General features: G+C 36.6%; 2 protein-coding genes across 6 annotated transcripts in view; one reads left to right on the forward strand and one right to left on the reverse strand.

The window, feature by feature from the left end:
* The window catches only part of LOC108003135 (uncharacterized), a 188,929-nt gene that overhangs the window by 153,644 nt on the left and 15,252 nt on the right, over positions 1-20,033 (reverse strand). The gene's annotated exons all lie outside the window — the stretch shown is intronic.
* Positions 1-20,033, forward strand: part of LOC108003125 (unconventional myosin-XV) — a 69,916-nt gene that overhangs the window by 27,581 nt on the left and 22,302 nt on the right. For 2 of the 4 annotated variants that reach the window (XM_017065227.3, XM_028669365.2), the window contains 11 exons: positions 195-466; positions 541-717; positions 917-1,370; positions 1,603-2,387; positions 3,238-3,342; positions 4,385-4,863; positions 4,941-5,225; positions 5,309-5,520; positions 5,613-5,808; positions 5,989-6,985; positions 7,393-7,635. In XM_017065227.3, the coding sequence (XP_016920716.2) occupies positions 195-466; positions 541-717; positions 917-1,370; positions 1,603-2,387; positions 3,238-3,342; positions 4,385-4,863; positions 4,941-5,225; positions 5,309-5,520; positions 5,613-5,808; positions 5,989-6,985; positions 7,393-7,635 (4,205 nt within the window). The remainder of the gene's footprint in view (positions 1-194; positions 467-540; positions 718-916; positions 1,371-1,602; positions 2,388-3,237; positions 3,343-4,384; positions 4,864-4,940; positions 5,226-5,308; positions 5,521-5,612; positions 5,809-5,988; positions 6,986-7,392; positions 7,636-20,033) is intronic. The other 2 variants (XM_062084206.1, XM_028669366.2) reach the window with 1 other exon arrangement.

Below are 20,033 nucleotides of genomic sequence, written 5' to 3' on the forward strand. Positions count from 1 at the left end.
TTTCTCTGCCTTTATATCTTTAATCGTTATTCTTGAACATCTTGTTCCATCTTGTTTTTTTCAAAATTCAAGAGACCACTCGTGCCATTGATATTTTCATTTCCTGTTCAATTCAGACAGAAACTATAAATATATTCTTTTTTTCAAAATAATAAAACTTTGGTTAGATTAAATAAATTGTTAATTATCTTCAGGCGAAACGGTCACCTGCGCGGTGGATTCTTGGACAACCTGCGAAGAATTAGCCAACCTGGCTGTCAACAATCACGGAGTGGACAATTCTGGATGGACAATCACTTTGTGGAATCAATTGGACGGACCAGACGCGATCGTTACGGAGACTAACGGTTTCGATTACGTGTTAGATTTGATCTCAGAAATGGAACTAGCACCGGCGTTCCCCGCTGCCAAACACATGTTCTTGGAGCAACGGAAGAACAGTTTCCCACCGATCAAAAAGAGAGAGGTGAGTTGGATCGTATGTGCCTCACAATCCCCCCTCCTCCATGGTGTAATAAAATTCCCTCTGGTTTATTTTAGCACGCGCATATAATTCGTGAGCTGGAACAAGAAATAGAACCACCGGTTCTGAAAACGTTCCAGCCCCTTGAGCGGAAACCAGTATCCAAGGTTATGGATAAACCCGTCGAACCGGAAATTCAATCGCCGAGGAGACCTGCAGTCCCCCCGCCGCAACCACCTGTGACCAAGCCATCGGTAAATTGGATCAACGAATTTATTTAAAATTGATCTCGAAAAGAATTCCTTCTCGACGAAGAAATTGTCCTTTGAAAAAGAGACAAATGGCGATTTGAATTTCTAGAATTTTGGATTTAAAAAAACTTGATTTAATATTTGATTCAAATTTTGAATTTTATTTACCGTTCGTTTTTCAAATATTTCTTCATTTCACAAGGTAAGGAAACAATCTCACGAGGCAATATTGGAAAGCACAACAGAGACTGGCCTATCTCGAAAATCAGCTTTGAACGACAGATACTTCGAGAAAGAGAAACAACGTAGTCGCAGCTTGGACAACTTGCTTCAACCAGAAGTGGTATCACCTCCGGTGAAACTGGCTAATCTTGGATTATCTTCGTCCAAATTAAACGAGCGTTATCACAGTCTGGAAAGGATTGGCGAGACGTCGGCCGTCAGTAACGTGGAATACATGACAAGGAATGAGATAAATCAAGAGAGAAAGTACAGCAGAATAACGAGGACCACAGAGCCAAACATCGAAGAGGAAGATCTGACCATCGATTTTGAATATCCTGATATCCAATCGGTTAGTCAAACCGGAAGGTCTGAGGATGATAAAAGCAGTTACATCAGATCACAGACAAGATTCATCAAATCTCAATATCCTGGTGAGCAATCTCAAACTTCTGATTCTTATTCATTCATTCCCTTCACAATCAATTTCTTTCACACTTAACAGCAAAACAATTCTAGGCTGAAAAATTAAATAAATTTAACTTATTAATTTATCCATTTTCATATCAGAATCTTATTTAAGATTATACTCATCGTTATTATCGTGAATATCCCCAATTCCAAAGATTGCAAGTTCTGTGCGTAACCAAATACACTTTCGTAAAGGCAAACGAGCGTTGCCAGGCAGCCAATCGAGTCGTGCCTACATCGAGAAGAGCGAGTACGGCGTGAAATCATCGGCCATGTCCGACACGAGCGAAGCTCCTTCCCTGGCCTCTCACGTGAGACGTGTCAGGGTGCCTAGTCAAGCTTCAGACGTGGACCAGTTCCTGGACGAATTGTTCATGCCGGTTCTGGATGGAAATTTGGACGAGTTGTCGGACGCGAGAAGCCTCGCGGCTAGTATCAAAGGCACGAAGGATGACAGGTCCCAGAGCGGTGCCATAATCATCGAGAAGAGATTGGACGATTCCGTGGGAACCGTGGAAGAATTCATCGAAAGCGTGACGAGGGAGGAGAGAGGCAAGGAAGGAATCACAGCGAGTGAATTGTCCAAGAAGATCAAAGGTGGTGGAAACATGGACATACCTAATCAGAACGCGACGTTTAACTTTGGTGCCATTACGCCGGGGATGATGTCACCCCCCATGATGATGCCAATGTTCAGCACACCACAACAAGTGCCGGCTCCTCAAAGCACGAGCATGAACATGGGGCCCGGCTTCATGCCCATACCGATCTACAGTATGCAAGGACTGAGTCTTCCTCAGTACCCCAATTCACCCCCTAATCAGAGCAACGACATGATGGCTTACCAGCAGAACTTGCAACGAGCCTTCCTGCAGAGTGCCATGGCCCAGAATATACAGATTCAACAGCAATTGCTTGCCCAGAATCAGGCTCTTCAACAACTGCTCGTGCAGAGCCCGCAAAACTCGTCGCAACAACCGGTGAGAAATTATTCGACGCTTGATTAATAAAGTGACAATGACGTGGGACGCGAGAATTTTCGATTATTTTCTGGGATAATTGAATTTTATATAATTCATTTTATATAATTATGAGATTTAATAAATATATATATATTTGAAATTTAATGCTAATTTTCCTAGGTTGTGATAAATAAATCAGACTATTGTTTCCATATCGAAAATGCATAAAATATCCAAAATTGAAATATTATTCTATTTCAAGTTCCTATTAAAAAGTTGCATAAAAATTCTAAATTAAAAAAATTAATTTCAATTAAATTCGATTTATAAACTATCCAATTAATACGATACTTTGTTAAAAGAGGATATCCTAATAAAAATTAATTTTATTATATTTTATTACGTTATCACACGAAATGATAATTCAATCTTGTCCCAGAAAATTAATCGTAAAAATTAAAAAGAAGATAAAACACACGAAATCACCACACGTGTACAAAACAAGACCCATTACTCGATACTCGATCAAATTCCTTACACGTATACACGCGTAATTTTACCTGGTCGCACAATAATACGGACATGTCGTAACATTTAAATAAACCGAGAATTGCATGTTAAATGTCATCTCACATGGATACGCCGTCATTTTTCGTGCGTCACATTCACGATCACATTATAACTAAATGACTAACACGATCGGTGCAACACTGTACACTGAAATGTATGTGTGACAGTGTTGGCGATCATCCAAAAAATAGCAAAAAAAAAAAATATATATTTATATATATATATATATATATCACGTCCATTTTGGACGATCCTGTGGGCTTCTTAGCCGCATCGCGGCGTGGGTGTGTGTTTCCAGGGCACGGCGTTGTCCGCAGGCCCCTCCAGTATGAATCTTGTCCCCCCAGCCCCCCAAAACGGTGCCCAAATGGGGCCCAATGATTCCATTGGACGCTACTCCAAGGTATCTAATGATATTCATCTAACGAATAAAATCTGTCGATCGATAACTTGGATGATAATTAATACGATTTATCTGATACGAGGTGTGGAAAGAAAATTTGTGGAAATTTTCTTTTTTTTATTTATTGCAAATATTTGTTCTATTATTAGTTCAAATTTTATGATTATATCATAAAGACGAAGTTTTTGATATTATAATCATAAAATATTTAATTAATAATAGAGAAAATTATTACCGAAAGAAATAAAAAAAAAATGTTCCACGAATTTTTTGCCCATAGCTAATTAATGTCGAAATTAAAGAATCGTTAAATTTCGATTGAAAAATTGTCTGTAATTTTTTTTTGGGGGGGAAAATTTAAAACGATCGATTTCTTTCTCTCCGAAGTTATAACAGATTTCGAAGTTCGACAATATTTCAATCGAAATTTTCATTTCAATCCGATTTATTTAATTTCGGCGTTGAAATGTATCTCTGAACACGTTGTAACACGCTACGCTGAATAAAATATTAACCGGTTATGGGAAAGATTCGCAAATATCAGAGTTGTACAGTGGTGTGGAGGAATGTGGGTATTCGAATACTTTACAAGTACTCGTCGAATACTTTGATGAACAGAAGAACGATCAATTACGAGTTTGAATTCTTTAAATGAATTCTTTAACTGGACAATGAGTGGTCAATTTATACGAAGATTAATCTGTAATTACTGCGTTTATATTAGAAGTTCGTGTTGATCCAAAATAACTGAATGAAATCATTTTCAAAAATTCATACACTTGTATTCACTTTTCTCCTATGTAAAACATTTAAAAAATCCTATCGAGTCTACAATTGTTTCACAACACTGTACATACAAGAGCACGAAATAATATCATTTCGAGCATGTTTGTAAATCGCCATACTTTGTAAAATATACTTTATAAACTTTATGATAATTGAAAAAAATATTTAGAAATTTTTACAAATTAGTAAATGAAGTGTAATAATCCATTCCAATGGAACAAACTTGGAGAAGAATAAAATATAAAATTTGGAATAGGTTTCGTTCAGGGAACCGGAGGACGGTGAACTTTGGTCGACCGAGAAGCAAGGTGCACCCGCGTCTTCGACCAATAATCAGCGACAGGAGATGACGGTGAAGGCTCAGATTCATCGATCTCAAAGCCCACCTCGAAAGAATTCGGAAATCGTTAGGAAGACTAGCGTGGAATACGCGGTGAGGAAGGTCAGCGTCGAGAGAAAAGTGGCCGACTCGAAGAAATCATCGAGCGCGGTAGACGCAAAAAGGCCTTGCCCTTCGAGCAAGAGCAATGTGCAAAGTAACTTTACCAACGTGTTGAGCGAATTGAAGAATCGTAAGAGCAGTTTGGATAGTAATCTGTCGAGTTCGAGCAACAACAAGGGTGTGCCACCCCCGCCACCTATGCCACCACCTTTGGAGTCTCACGATCCGTCCGAATCGAGGCCTTTCCTCGATCCTTATGGGAGAGCAAAGACAGTTCGAATTGGCAAATGGAGGTGAATATGAATAATCGAAAGAAAAATTGAAAAATTATCTCACAATATATGACAATATCTCTCGTTGTTTATCTCAGATGGCCTCCGCCTAGCGACTCGAACGAGAATCAAAGCCAAGACAGTTTCATAGAGTTCAAAATGCGGCAACAGCAACAGCAACGAAAAATTACACCCCAATATCAAGAATACAATCAAGGCGAGGGGGAGCCGAGCACAGAGGGTGGCGTCGAGTGGGAGGAATTCGAAATTGAGAATATCGTCGAGACGAACGAGAAGCAGGCAGTGGCTGGCCATGCTCCACCGGTCACCAAACACGAGAACGGATACAAGGAGGAGGGGGAAAAGAAAAAGAAAAAGTCCAAGTACGATTGAAATTGTTCCCGTTGAGAATCAAATCAAAGATATTGTATTTAAAGCTCTGTATAATGATCGATACCTTCTCTAGATCCGCGTTGGAGGTAGGTGCACAGAGGCCGTCCCCGGGAAGTATAGGAAAGTTGAAGCTTAGCTCGGAGATGAGGCAGAGATTGGAAAAGGTAACAGCGAATCACAGCGTGAGATCAACGAAGACAACCGAGAAACCTGCTCTTCCTCGCGAGGACGGTAAAGTGAAACGTTTGGAGGACAATAGAAAGCTTCTTCTCGAACAGCAATTAGGTAATTCTTCTTACTAGCTAACTAAGTGTTTATAGACTCGATTGGAAAATGAGTGGAAAACGATGATATAAACCGTTTGACATTTTCGAAAGGGGGAAGATGGGATGATTACGCGTCAACGGCCGATGACACGCAAAGCGTGACTTCAAAAGGCACGACCGACATGATGACTCAAGCGCAAGTAGTCAGGACTCAGATCGAGAGAATGGAGAGGCCTGTGCCACCTCCGCTTCCGGTCACACCTCCGCAACCCCCCAGTCCTCGTGGTGGAAGCATGTACAGCAATAGGTATTCTTTTCTGTCGATACTTAATTGTTTTCTAATTTTAATTTTTCTTTTGCTAATTTTCAACTTATTATTTTTAATTCATATATATATACGACACGTTTCTGTTTCGTTTCTAACGATATTATCAAAATAAGGAAAGTTAATTCAATTTTATCTAATCCTAATTGGAATATTCCTCAGTCAATCCGGAGTACCGCAACCCAGATCGCCTCCAGCTCCGGTCGAGCCGAAGACTCGAGATTCATTCCGAACATCCCCGGATTCGGAGGCGTTCGACCACTTTTCCAAGACCCAACGCGACATGTTCAGCCAGAGCAGAGACATATTCGCGTCCCAGCAGCATCTGAGGGAGAGCCACGAGTACAGAAACGACTTCGACAAATCACGATTGTCCGATCCAAAGTCGAAAGACTTTTATGGGAAGGACAGTACGGACATGGCAAGTTCAGCGAGGGACAGAAGTTCCGATTTCGACTCCCGCCGCGACCTGAATTCCGACATCTTCGATCCGAAATACGCGAGAGACATATTCGAGAACACGAGCTCGAAGAGAGATCCCTTCGGGATGGCGAGGGACGTGTCCCCGAAGTCCAGGGACAGCTTTGGCATGCCCTCGTCCAGAGACTTTGGCCTGATGCCGAACACGAGGGAATCGTTCGCAGCCGCTCGTCAAAGTTTCAAAAAATTGGATCGTGATCTCGACAGGAGATCGAGCGTCGCGTCCACCCATCGTACTGACAAAATGGAGAGGATCGAGATCGAGGAATGGCCCGAGTTTCTCAGGCCTGTGCTGCCACCTGCCGAGAAGCCGGAAATAGAGAAGGTCCAAGAGGTAGTGAACACGAAGCTCTATCCGCAAACGTCCACGGCTCACTTCACTTACAACAGGGTCACGTGGACCTTGAGGGTGAAGAAGGAAGTGTTCGCGCCCAACGAAACGTTGAACAGCCCCCTGGCTCTTCATCTCGTGTTTTGCCAAGTCGCTTATGACGTGCTTGCCACGTCCAGTATCCGCATCACGAAGGAGGACAGGCAGAATATGCTCAAGATGTTGGACAATTACGGCGTCACTCTCGACAATCTGCAGAGTACTCAGCACAAGATCACCATTAAAAAGAACGTGGTTGACATGGCCAAACAATGGCCACTGTATTTCGCCAGGATATTCCCAGTGTCGGTGAGCGAATTAGAATTTTTCGATAAAAGTGAATTTCGAAACTGAACTCGATACACTCCTTTCGTTCTACGTAGTCAATTGTGACTACGTGCTCGTGAATAATTATCGTGTATGGTGTTTATACATGGCTAATCATACGTGGCATTCCCGAAAGGAAAGTCGCGAGAAGAAAATGGTTAAATTAGAATCGCTCCATTGTTGGAATTATTATTAATCTCGGCCTGTCTTCGAGGCATTAAGGAGCGAAAAAAATCGTTGAAAGCTACGTATAATAACTATTAGATTATTTTATCTCGCGTCGATTCTTTTATTTCTCGCGCCATTTTCTTTTTTGTCTCTCAAAATATATCACATTTTGATTGAACAATCATAGGTATAATTTAATTTGAATTATTTTCATTATTCAGATCGGTCCTCAGCATCCAGAAACCCAACACGTGGCGATCTCTCATCACGGTCTTAGACTCATCAAGCGTACACCGAACGGCGATTTAGTGATTTTGGAAACTTTGCCTTTAGAGGAAATCGTCTCGGTTAGTTCTCCACGGATCGGTGTCTGTGTAATGCAAATTGCGTCAGGAGTCAGGCTACCTCTGCACACCAACAGAGCTCCACAATTAACCGAGATGATAAGCACTTACATCAGAATGGTGAGTGATAACAATTGTTTAATCTTATTATTCATCATTTGTGACGCGTAATTATTATTTATCGATTTGATCGGAACCGATTTTTCCAACGAAACATAATTTGGAATAGGCGAAAAAAAGAATTTTATATTTCTGTAACACAATGATTGGCCGATTTCTGTTCGTCGATTTTATCTCGAATCAATCTCTTCCAGAAAATTTACAAAATGCTCTGCAAATAATTTTGCATCGATTATTTAGAAACACAGTTCGTACGATCGTTTTACGAGCACTGAGCATAATTTATTGTACTAAATGTTTGTAACAGGTTCATATTTTTATCGTGCTGCTAACATGAATTCGACGAACAGATCAATTCTATTTCAATGAACATCATTATTATAAAATATATAGATATTTCGTAATCACGGATGTAATTCTATAATTACGAATTATATATTACAAAAAGTCAAAAGAATATTCAGAAATCTAAAAATAATTAAATTTTCTTCGATCATTCTATGAATCCAATTATTTATTTATTTATTTATTTTTAATCTTCTAATTACAATTTAGATTTATAGTAAAAAAAGATTTACTTATTAACGTGCCTCCAATCCAGAATTAATGAATTACAAATTAACAAATTCACGGTAATATCTGGTTTATCAATCGAACGATCAAATGATTGCAGGAATTCAGTTTCGATAACTTGAATTCAAGAAACTTGACACCATTCTACTATTTACTCAGTTGAAATTATTTTTTAATACTTATTTGGATTCTAAATTTCGATCTAAATTAACTATTCGTACCTCAACATAAATTACAACAGAAGCGAAGATACGAACGAGGGAAGAAATGAAAATTAATTTCGAAACTATCTTAACTAAGTAAACATTGCGTTGAAAATGACTATAAATATCCAACAGCAACTCAACAACCCTCGAAAGCTTATTACCTAAGTACTGAACTTAATTATTCCATAAGATATAGAAAAAATTTTATCCCTTTCATCATCTTTTCCCACAAAATTCAGGAATAAAATTCAAAAGAATCGCCCCCCAAAAAAAAAGAATGAACAAACATAGAATTTCTACGGGAAGAAAATCTCATTCTCTCGAAATTGCTCGGAGGAATGAGCCAATAGAAAGATCCACGAAGATCGTGTCCATAACTTGCGCAATTAATCGTGGAGCAGCACACATGCACCGATGAAGTAACGCGATCGCACGTGTGGAAATCGGTACGCGGCCGTAATAAGCGGCCCAAGAGGGATAACTCGAGGAGAAGCCGTGCCTCGGGTCTGTCGAGCCAACGCGAACGACAGACATCGCATTCCATCGCGATAATGCGTGGGTAGCGGAAAGCAAAGCCCACGATTTAAGCCCGCGAGAAAAGACGATTCGGGGTAACGACGTGTCCCTCGCAAAAAAGGAAAAGAAAAAAGAGAGGGGTATCATAACCCTAAGATCGGTCTAACATAAGCCTGATGGCTCCGTGGTTTTAACCTAACTTCGAAAAGACGATAATCTCTCTCATTTGGGAATTAAGGTCGAAGATTTTGTGCAAAATTTAATTATGGAAAAAATGTACGGAATGCACATGAAGAAGTACACAATGCTAATAATATGGATTATGATGATAAATGATGCATTAAGGAGATTGTTTTTTGAGTTAGAAGTGATTTTTGCCAGGAATTAATTATTGAAAGATATTCTAATAGTTGAAAGAAGGAAGACGATTGTGACTGTCGGATTATAATATGCAATTAAACTGGATAAGATATTTGTTCGTTTGAAATTATAAATAAAAGCTGCATTTGCAACAATTAATAATATAAAATTCGAGATAAAAAGTAAACACATGGAAAATAATTTGAATTGCAAAAAAGGTTTATACTTTAGACTTAGAGGTTTTCAGATTGCAGAAATCTGCTCAACTATATAGTTAAGAAGCGCATAAAGTTGGTCAATCATCATTTATTCCACCAACTGGATACGTTCCACGCGTTCTCTTATTTTCTTATCTGTTCTGTCGTTTGCGTTCGCTGATGAGTTTCATTAGTTTTTAGATTTTTGCCTTCATCTGTGGGATAACGATTTTACGAAACGATCGTTTTATTCTCGTTGGCGTTATATCAGCATGATGAAGAGCGATTAGAAATCTTGGTATATTTAAACGTAATGTTTAAGAGACTTAACTTAGAATAATTTAATATTGTTAAAATAATTAGAAAGAAAAAAAAATTAAAATTCTGATAATCTCTTCTAGTTTGAAATTTAAATAGATTAATCTAGTCTAATCGCTCTTCGAGAACGTACAAGCATCGATCCTGAAACATAAGTTCGAGAAGAAAGGAAATCAAAGATTCGTTTTTAATTCGAACCTCCATGAAAATTTTCGACCAATTTTTCCACCACCACTATAAATCTAACAGTGAGAGTAAATCGAGAAATAGATGGTTACGTGTCTTTAATTCCACCAATCAAACCTCCATTTATGTATTAATACTGAAAGTGGACGACCAAACCTGACGCGGATGGAAAAGGAAATAGAGCATTCCTCAGATTCACATACACGTGTTTCAAAAGAAACAGTGGAATGGCAGACTCGAGCGGTCTTAATAGAAGAATGAATCTACGTTCACGAGTTGTGCAAAATGAAATCAAAAGAGCAGGATATAAAAGGATTATTCGTTTGTACATTGCAAAATGTATCAATCCTATTCCTTTTCTAACGTTATTAATCAATCAACATATCCTAATTGATAATTTTCCTACGTGTGTATCTTTGAACTCAGAGCTTATGAGAGATTTGAATCATTAATCATAATTCAGATTTCAAACGTAAAATATTTTTCTATTTAATTTTTAGAAGTTAATTTATCTGTTGATTTTCTTTTTTTAATTATTCCAATCAATTATAATTTAATCTTAAGATTTAATTTAAGGCTTAATAAGAGGAAGAAACGACCTTGTACGTTTCATGATTCATATGTTTTATGAATTTTACTTTACTAAAAAATGATTGATGATTCAAATACTGCGTAATATTAAATTTCTGGTTTAAATATTACGTAGTAATATTGTTTATAAGAAAAAAAATTATCAATGTTATAAGGAAATAATTCACGATAAGAACATTGATAATTTCGAAATATATATAACAATATAGTGTATAATCTTGTCAGAATTGATTATCATAAAAAAAAAAACTATAATATCTATTAAATCTGCGAGAAAACAAATTTTTTCTATGCTTTTTTTAAGCATTCTTACATCATCTTCAAATTTTTTTCGTACTTTCGTACTATAATTCATAATTTATATTCTGATAATATAACAACACGTTTCCAGAAGAAGGAACTGTTCGATGTTTTTGTTCCTTTAAAAAAAAAAAAGAAGTGGACTGGCATTAACATTGCGATATTCGTGTGACATTTCAACCTCTACATTGAATTTTATTACGTTCACCGAGAACGTGGGACCAGTCAATCGATCAGTCCTATTGCTTTACCTCCACGTTCAGTGGCGTAACAAGGCTTCGATAACTGGTGCACCAAAACAAAAGATAAACGTATTATATGATTTCTCTTTTAATCTTTAGATCCAAACAGGATAATTTTATCATTTTCTATTATCATCCTTATCGCTGGAATTTAAAAATTGCGTAATATATTTATTTTAAATACGCGGAAGAAACAAAACTTCAAAGAAGATACAAAGAAGATTCAGAAATGAATTCTTCTTCGTTCTTTATGACTCGTTGATTTGCTTTGGAAACTTGGTATTTCAAGTATTCAGATAAAAAATTACGATAAAAGTATAATTGAACGCTGAAAGGATTAATTAAAGGAGAATAAAACGTGGATATCTTTATCTTCAATTTACACTTTCTATTTTCACATGATACAGATCATCTTCCAATCCTCGCTTCATTTCCATAAGAAAAAGTTACTTTTCCTCCGCAAAATTTCAACGAGTTCAAAAGAAATTCGCAGAAAAAAAAAAGCAATTACCAGAATGAGATCAAAAACTTTCTTCCAATAATTTTTATTCTCGTTCTTCGTTCAAATTGACCAAATATCTTCTAAGAGAAGAATCCACGGAAAAATTACAAAAAAACAATTGTAAAACTTCGTCTCGCCGTTCTAAAGTTTCTTTCGATCTATATTTAGATCGAGACTCGTCCTTCATCGAAGACGATCGAAAACCGTCTACACCGATGATAGGTGGCCATATACCTTCTCCATCGTGCAAGAAAGGAGGCATTGGCCAGCATATATGACCACTCAGTGGAAACGCGATTTACACTAGGCGTTGGCCGAGGTTGCCTCCTTACATTACGCAGTATTCGTGCCGTTAGAATTTCCAACCCGATCGTCGCCGCTAATTGATGCTGGCCGATCGCCTTTCCACGCTTGCGCGCGACTATTTCAAGAGCAAAGAATTAAGTGGATTCAGCCATTCAGTTCCGTTTTCTGTTCATCCGTGAAAAATGGATGTACACGCACCGAGAATTCTTTGCTCGGTGTATTCTCTTTATTCAACTGGGATCTTTGTTTCGCGTAGTTCGATTTTCAAAGAACGTTGAACAAGAAGAGCGGATTCAAGTTTACAGGCTGTTGCCTTTTTGGAGAACGAAATGTGTGGAAATGAATTATGAACTTGTAAATGAACGAGATAGGAATTTTATTAGACCTGGTTTAGTTTACTGGTAATTGATGAATGAATTTTGAATGGATTTTCCTCGATGATAATAATTAAACGCGATGATATTAGATGTATAAAATGAATTTCATCGAGGATTATTAGTAGGAAGATTAATCGTTGCTGTAATTCTTTTCTCCGATGTCTTTTTGGTTGTTTGTTTGTTTATGTGCGCTATAGTTGCAACGTAGTATGGAAATGCACTTGGAAATGATAAATTAATTCTGATCCCGTCGTTACTCTTGAACGTAAATGAAAATAAATAAATCGTGAAGAGGCAGATCGTCTACATCTCTATAATATACATGATTTGGTATATTTGTCGTTTCATTTCCAAAAAAAAGAAAATTTTCAACTATTTTCTCGTCATTTTATTTTCCTTTATTTTCACCTCATCCAAATCATCGAGTGAATTTTCTCTATTTAACACGATATTTAATAAAAAATGATGAAGAAGAATCATAAAAATTTCAATGAAATTTCTTCTAATCAAAATGAATTCTCGATAGAAGAATTGAATAGAAAATTCATCGATGGATGTCTAAATCATTAAAAGAAGAATATTATAGAGGATTATAAAGGAGCGTAATTCGTATCAACAATATATCACAAGATTTCTAAACTTATTGAAAATGAATTGCACACGTGGATCGCGAATGATAGATCGTTCGTCAATTATGGTGTCGTCCTTGATTTAATAGATGGCGTGTAAGTATGTTATAAAACATCGGTGTTCGAGAATATTTCGCATTGGAAGACGGCAGAAAATTGAGCGAAGACTTTCTTCCAGTGATGAATGATCCAAGATATATTAAAGGGAATTTACAATTCAATGGAAAGATTTACAGCTGTATAATTTAAGGCGAAATCAGATCTTAAATTTCTCCATTAATCAGATTTCCTTGATACAGAAGCATCATTTTACTAGGCACAGACCACAGTAATTGTGATCAGAAAAGAAATTCTATAATTCTAACATGAATTTGCAAAAGTTATAACAATGAAGTTATAATAATACGCGTAAAATTTACGCAAGAACACGATAACTATGGTAAATTAATTACCATATATCTATTGAATCGTGAATAATAGAAAATCCTGGCTCTAAAATATCCCATTCATAGTACTATTTTTCCAAAATAACTTTGAAACGATATCGTTTCGTAAAATACTCGTGGAATCGAATTAGAACTCAAAGAATTTCGATTTCTCGCGTGTAAGAGAAATCCATCGACTTCCTAAAGCGGAATTTTATCAATTTTCGCGAAGCACAAGTTTCCAAATTGCGAAACGAGCGGAACGATGGACATAAGATCGCAGTGAAAGTCTTCTATGCTAGACGCACGGTGTTCGCGGTTGAGAGGGAAAAAAAAAAAAAGAAAAAGAAAAAAAGAAAAAAAGAAACATTGGAAAGGTGCAAAACCGGTAACAAATTGTTGTTTGCCTCTTTTGTCACGAGCCAAGTGACGACACCGTGCACGAACCGCGACGTTGCGTACAATGGTCTAGCTGGCCGGAAGAAGTCGGCGTCTTCCAAGCCGATGCGCAATTCTTCTTGGATCCCTGTTCCAAGAATCTCTTAATAACGGTCAATTATACTTCTATTCTCATCGTACGATCCGACCAACTTTAATCAACTTAATTACACCGATCTCGTATTACCAATACACGTATTAAAAATTAAAATTAAAATTAATAATCAAAATTTCACCAATTAATAATATTAATAAAGATTGAAAAATGTTGATTTTTTAATGAAACTAAATCTTCTTGAAATGACAATATCGAACAAATAATAACAAAGAAAAAATTCCATCATATTTTGCATACTTTTCACTGAGAAAAAAAAAAAAGATTCGTATGCGATTTCATCGAAGTATAAAAAGATACTGGAATATATTTTCGCGAGCCAGCGTGTACACGTGGAACGGAGATCCGAATAAAGGAAGCGCTTCCTTCTCAAAATGGAGGAAGGCGAATCGGTTGACCCCAACCGGTTCGATCGCGCCTTTTCCTCGTCGTGGTAATTACACCGGTGGGTATGACAGTATGATTTTTTATGGGATGGAGAAACCTACAAACAGAGAGATCGGATTTCTCGTAACGTATGCACACACGGTTGCACCGATGCACCTGTGCGTGGGGAATCGAGGTGTTTACAATTGGCGAGGGGCTCTTCTTATTACGTGGCCGCTTCGGGAGGAAGAGATGGAGAGAGAGAAAGAGAGAGACCATAGGAGCAAAACAAATTGACATTTCCTCCGACGTCGACGATTTTTTTTCCTTGTCCTCGAACGTAATGCGGAATTTTAAGATGCGATTCGCTATATAACGCGACTATGAATCGCATCTTAAATAACGAAATCGTGGATCAGCATATAAGCAGTGTTAAAATTTTTATTGCAATCGTTAAATTACTTTTTTCCTTTTTTTTTTATGCATCTTTAACTTCCCAGGATATTGTTCTTTGTTACACGCGGGACAAAGCGTAGCGTAAATTATAGTCACTTTAACTGCTTAAAGCATATGTGGCTTATGATAATTTGGTCCAGTGGAAAATTGATTTATATACCTATTTATATGTATTCCTGTGTATATGTTCGTACACAGTGACGAGAGTAGGGACAGTTCTTCTGATTTACATTAAAAAACTACTTGTAAAACGTGAAAAAAAAATTTTTTCCCACATTTCGATACTGTTTTAATCCCTGCATATAAAAGGGCGAGGAACAATTTTCACAATTACAATTAGCAATTAATAGAATTATCGAGAAGAAAAGACTTTTCCTATATACCGCTGATATTATCCTAAAAGAAGCTATTCATATTGTTTATATTATTTCTATCTGGTATTCGTTGTATCCATTGTATCATTGGGAGAAGCTGGTTAAGAAAAACAATTTACTTATTTATGAACGAAGTTGAAACGCATCATCTATCAATTACCAAGAAGAATGATCCTGTATAGAAGATCGCAAGACGAGAGGCATTCTTGCCCGCGAATCTCTCCTGATTAGCAAACAACGAATAGAATAGAAACTAAGTTGGAACCGTGTCGAAAGCCATTCGAATCCCATGCCTGCCATTCCCTGCGCGAAATGTTCAGAGCTGCGTATCGAAATCGTTCAGTCAGTTTGATATATATCGTCAATTAGACCCGCGTTGAGAAACTTTTCAGACTTTTGTGTCGGGTTTTCGTTCCTTTTTCTCGAGACTGTTCGGATGCGCGCGGCAACTAAAGATATAAAAATATATATATATATATTCCTCAGAGGGAGCCCGCGTAACGTTTAAAGCGCGTTGCTTGCTTAGGCTTCTTTCAACCGATTCCAGGGTTCAAGCAACTCGTGTTTACCGCAGGAGGAGGCAACACCTTCTTTCTCGCGCACAGCGCCGTAGGCCGGAAGCCGTTTGAATTGCTAATTGGCCCTGGCTACGATCGTTATCTCCCTCAGGCGCACGGTGTGCCTGGCCTAAATTCCCTCCACCCGTCCTTCCCCATCTTCAAACCATCCTGAACCTTCACCTGTCACCTCTTGCATTCCTATTCGAGGTTCAAAATAATTCGAAGAGTAGGTGTTTTAAATTTGGGGATCAATCGGTGAAAAGTTAAGTTCCGATCTTTTTGAATGTTGCATCTCTCGAAGATTCGACGGAGAAGAAAAGTGATCAGAGGTGTTTTCTCGAATTTGAGGGATGATTAATCGTTCTGTTATAATTTGGAAACGTTGGAAAATTCTGTGATATATTTTTCATAGAATTTTGCCAAACTGATTTTTATGGTTATTATATCGGGATTTTATATCGTAAGAAACATTGTTAACAAGAGTTAATAAGGAACTATTTTAGGTGAAATTTCCTGTTTATGCCGAGGAACATCTGTTCACCGAGCGAATGAAAGTTTGACGGAAGTAGAAGCATTAGTCGAAGCATCGACTAACGTTTCTTTGTCAGAACAAATGTCAGCTGCTAACACTTATAAGAGAGATTGTAAAATTGTCTATCTAGTTCATCTTTCCTTCCCTCTCCCTCCCCCCAAATCTTTCACCAAACCCTTCATCTTTCAATTATTTGTTGAAATATCACGAAAAATATTTTCCATATTTTTCGTTAATGTTTAATAAGAAAAAGAAGATATAAGTATTTTTTCTTTCTCATAAAATATTCAGTAAACAATTTCACGTTCTATGTCAATCTTGATTATAAGAAAAAAAAAAAGAAAAAAAGAAAAGAAAAATGTCGCAAGTGTTCGATGTCCACCTTTTCGTTTTCATACAAGTCGTGCGTGAAACGTTTTAGGGAAGTTGAATTGCGACAGATCGGACGATAGAAATGGAAAATGTGTCTCCTGTGATCACGAAACAGGGGAGAGTTTTCTGAGACCAGTCTTTCCTGTCATGGCGAACGCCTTTTAAAGCGTCGATCGCATTCAGAGAAACAGATTTCGCCTTGATTTCGCGCTGGATTTTATAAGTAAAAAAAAGAAGAAGAAGAAGAAGAAGAAGAAGGAAAAAAAGAAAGAGAAAAAGTTGAAGAAGAATGTCACACTCGTTAGAAAATTGTGAACAGGAAGGAATAGCGAGCGAGAAAGCGTTCAAAAAAAAACCATTTCACGATGAGTCGAACGGAAATCGGATCGAGTTTCCTTAAAATGGAAACCTGTGAAAACGCTGTCTCATCGAAGGATGAAAGAAGCCACGAGAAATTTTTTTTAAGATATATAATTTCACAATTTATGAACAGGTAAAAGGACCTTTATTTCGTTCCGGCAAATTAAATTACCTTCGAGGATGGACATCGCGAGGAACAGTTGATATTATTTCTTTTCTCAAAGAGATGAAAAATTAATTGCCTCGATTTAGATTAAATTTATATTATTTCAAATGAGAGAAAAATGAAGATAATTCGAGTATTCAATCTCGAGACGAATGGAAAATATTTACGATTGTTAAGTTTGATTTGTTTATTAATATTTCTTAATTGCACCGTCATCGTGAAGATCCTTCAAGCCCTATTAGCAAGTTATTATAATAAATAAGCTAATTGCATTTATCTTTTGCCATATATTATGTAGAAGACGATACAATGGATAAATCCTGTGTCTTATCGTGGTTGCTTAATCATCAATGATTTCATAGCGTAGAATAAGAAAAGAAAGATGGAGGTTGTAAGGTCGCGCACGTCGAAACGTGGGAACTTGTGTTCACAGTAGGAACATGGAAGGATCTTTGATTCTTCCGGCGGAAGAGGATGAAAATTCATCGCTCATCTTATATTTTCGTGTAACAATCAACGAGAAATCGGATTAAACTTCGCGTGCAATTATTTAAAATACTTCAATAACGACCTTGAATGAAATTTCTTAATAATTCAAAAGTATGGCAAAAAAAAAAAAAGAAAAAGATAACTCTCGATTCAATTCTTCAAAAAATAAGAATAATATTAAATCGAAAAATTTTTGAAATGTACTTCTAACAATAAAAGACCAACAATGGAAATAAAATATACATTCGAGAAGATCCTTTTTCAAACAACAAATAGAAAGACAAAATAAAGGAATAAAATTCGCTCAGAAGGCCTGACTTTTGGGTAACTTAGCGGTGAGGATGCTCTTCGACGTATTATGGAACCCTGAAAAAAGGCTCCAAGTGTAATCGTTCGTTTCCGTTAAACGACAGGTGCGCCTGCTGTTACAAGAATACGCATGAATCACGTATATATATATATATATATACCTTTTATGTGGCTTCTTTTCATGAGCATTTCTGATCAAGAATTTAAATTAAACTCTCCTCCTTTTTATGCTCTCAACGAATTTTGTATTGTTACGAAAGTCTCTTCATAGCAAGCAGAATTTTTCTGCTTACACGTTTCAAAAGAAAAAAAAAAAGAGCAAGTATTATTATTATCGATTGACTATTTTTTTTTTTTAAAGAATAATTAAATCACAGTTAGATAATCGATTTCAACATCGAAATATAGTCAACCTCGCTTTCACGAGTAAGAATTTTTATTTCCACCAAATATTACCACGTACATATATATATATATATGTATATTCATCAAGTGAAGAAATTACAATAGTTAGTTAATAACTATTACTTCCGCAATTTTTCCATTCCGCAATTTTTAATTTCTATTTTATTCGCGATATTTTTCATGCATATTTGTTCGTTATTCTCAAACAAGTAGCATGAAAAGAAGTGTTATAAATTATTTCAACAGAATCAACGTGTTCAATTATAATCAATTAAATATACACGTAGAATCTTGTTATAATAATCCTTGATCAAGATATTAAGAAAAGAAGGAAAAAAGGAAACATCGAAACGATTAATTTTCTTTTGACTAGATTAATTTATTTCCTGTTTCCCTTTCAAGGTTTCTCCTCTCCTCTCAACGCTCGCTTATTACCACCAGCAGGAGTCATTAAGTCGCTGTCTCCATTGAAAACTTATGGCAACCTTCGTCTTCTATCCAAACGTAAATTTTAATATATTTATACGCGAATAACTACCCTTTTAAAATGAAAATTACACGTTTTCTTTAATTCGATGACACCAAGATTATTGATAAATGGTTCATTCGGAAATTAGAATTATTTGAAACGAATGAAAAGTGATATTTTCTTTTCAACAGATAAAGTTAGAGGAAGAATGCAACGAATATCGATCTCTGCAATTGTTTGTTTCGAAACGATCGATGGTGTTTAATAAAACAGGACGATCAGAAAATTTCACTAGTTACGAAATTTGGGTGAAAAAAACGTGATAAATGAAGATACAGAAATTTCTCATTGACATTCAATGGAAATAGAATATCATTGCGTTAAAGAAAGAAACTCTTCTTCATTCAGAAGACGTTTCTTCTTATTTTCAATAATCAATACACCAACATTTTATAATTACAATCCCTAACTCATCCGTAATAACCAACTACCTATCAACATTTGCCCTAAATCGATCCTTATATCAATATATAACATCAAAAATACCTTTTAACTTAATAATAATAATAAATAATAGAAATCCAATTGGACCATCGTTATTTAACACATTTGCAATTGATTCAAATCCCAAAATTTCATTACTAGATGATTATTGGAATCGAAAAATCGAACAGAAATTTTGAATACAGACATAAGGATCGAAGATTAAAGAAAAACAGCTCACTTGAGATAGATTCCTGTTTGGCTCAAGGATTATACGGATTGCAATTGATTTAAATCCTAAAATTTCATTACTAGATGATTATTGAAATCGAAAAATCGAACAAAAATTTCGAATACGGATATAAGATTAAAAAGAGGAGCATTTAAGATAGATTCATTTGGCTCAGGTCCGTGGGTACGCCACCACCCAATGGACTCACGAAAGCGGGCTCAAGACTACACGAGGCACGCATAGTCCTGAAACCCGTCGGTCCACCTTGCGGGATAATTCAGAATGTGGATGCAATTTATTATCCAAGAGATTGCCACGTAGAGGTGTTAAGGAAACGAGTTCCTTTATGCGACATATCGAAAGAAAGTCTCGTTGTTATGTCATAAACGTCACTGACCTATGTTAATTGGCATTTAAGCTTTCTGTTCTTCCGCTGACTGCTAAACACTTTACCAGTTCGCGCGTACGCACGATGCATTCGTGAACAGAGAACTGTACATCAAACACCGTTTCTGTCATACCAATTGATCGAGAGAGAATTAAA

The sequence above is a fragment of the Apis cerana genome, linkage group LG14 (genome assembly GCF_029169275.1).
Source record: "Apis cerana isolate GH-2021 linkage group LG14, AcerK_1.0, whole genome shotgun sequence".
NCBI classification, from domain to species: Eukaryota; Metazoa; Arthropoda; class Insecta; order Hymenoptera; family Apidae; genus Apis; species Apis cerana.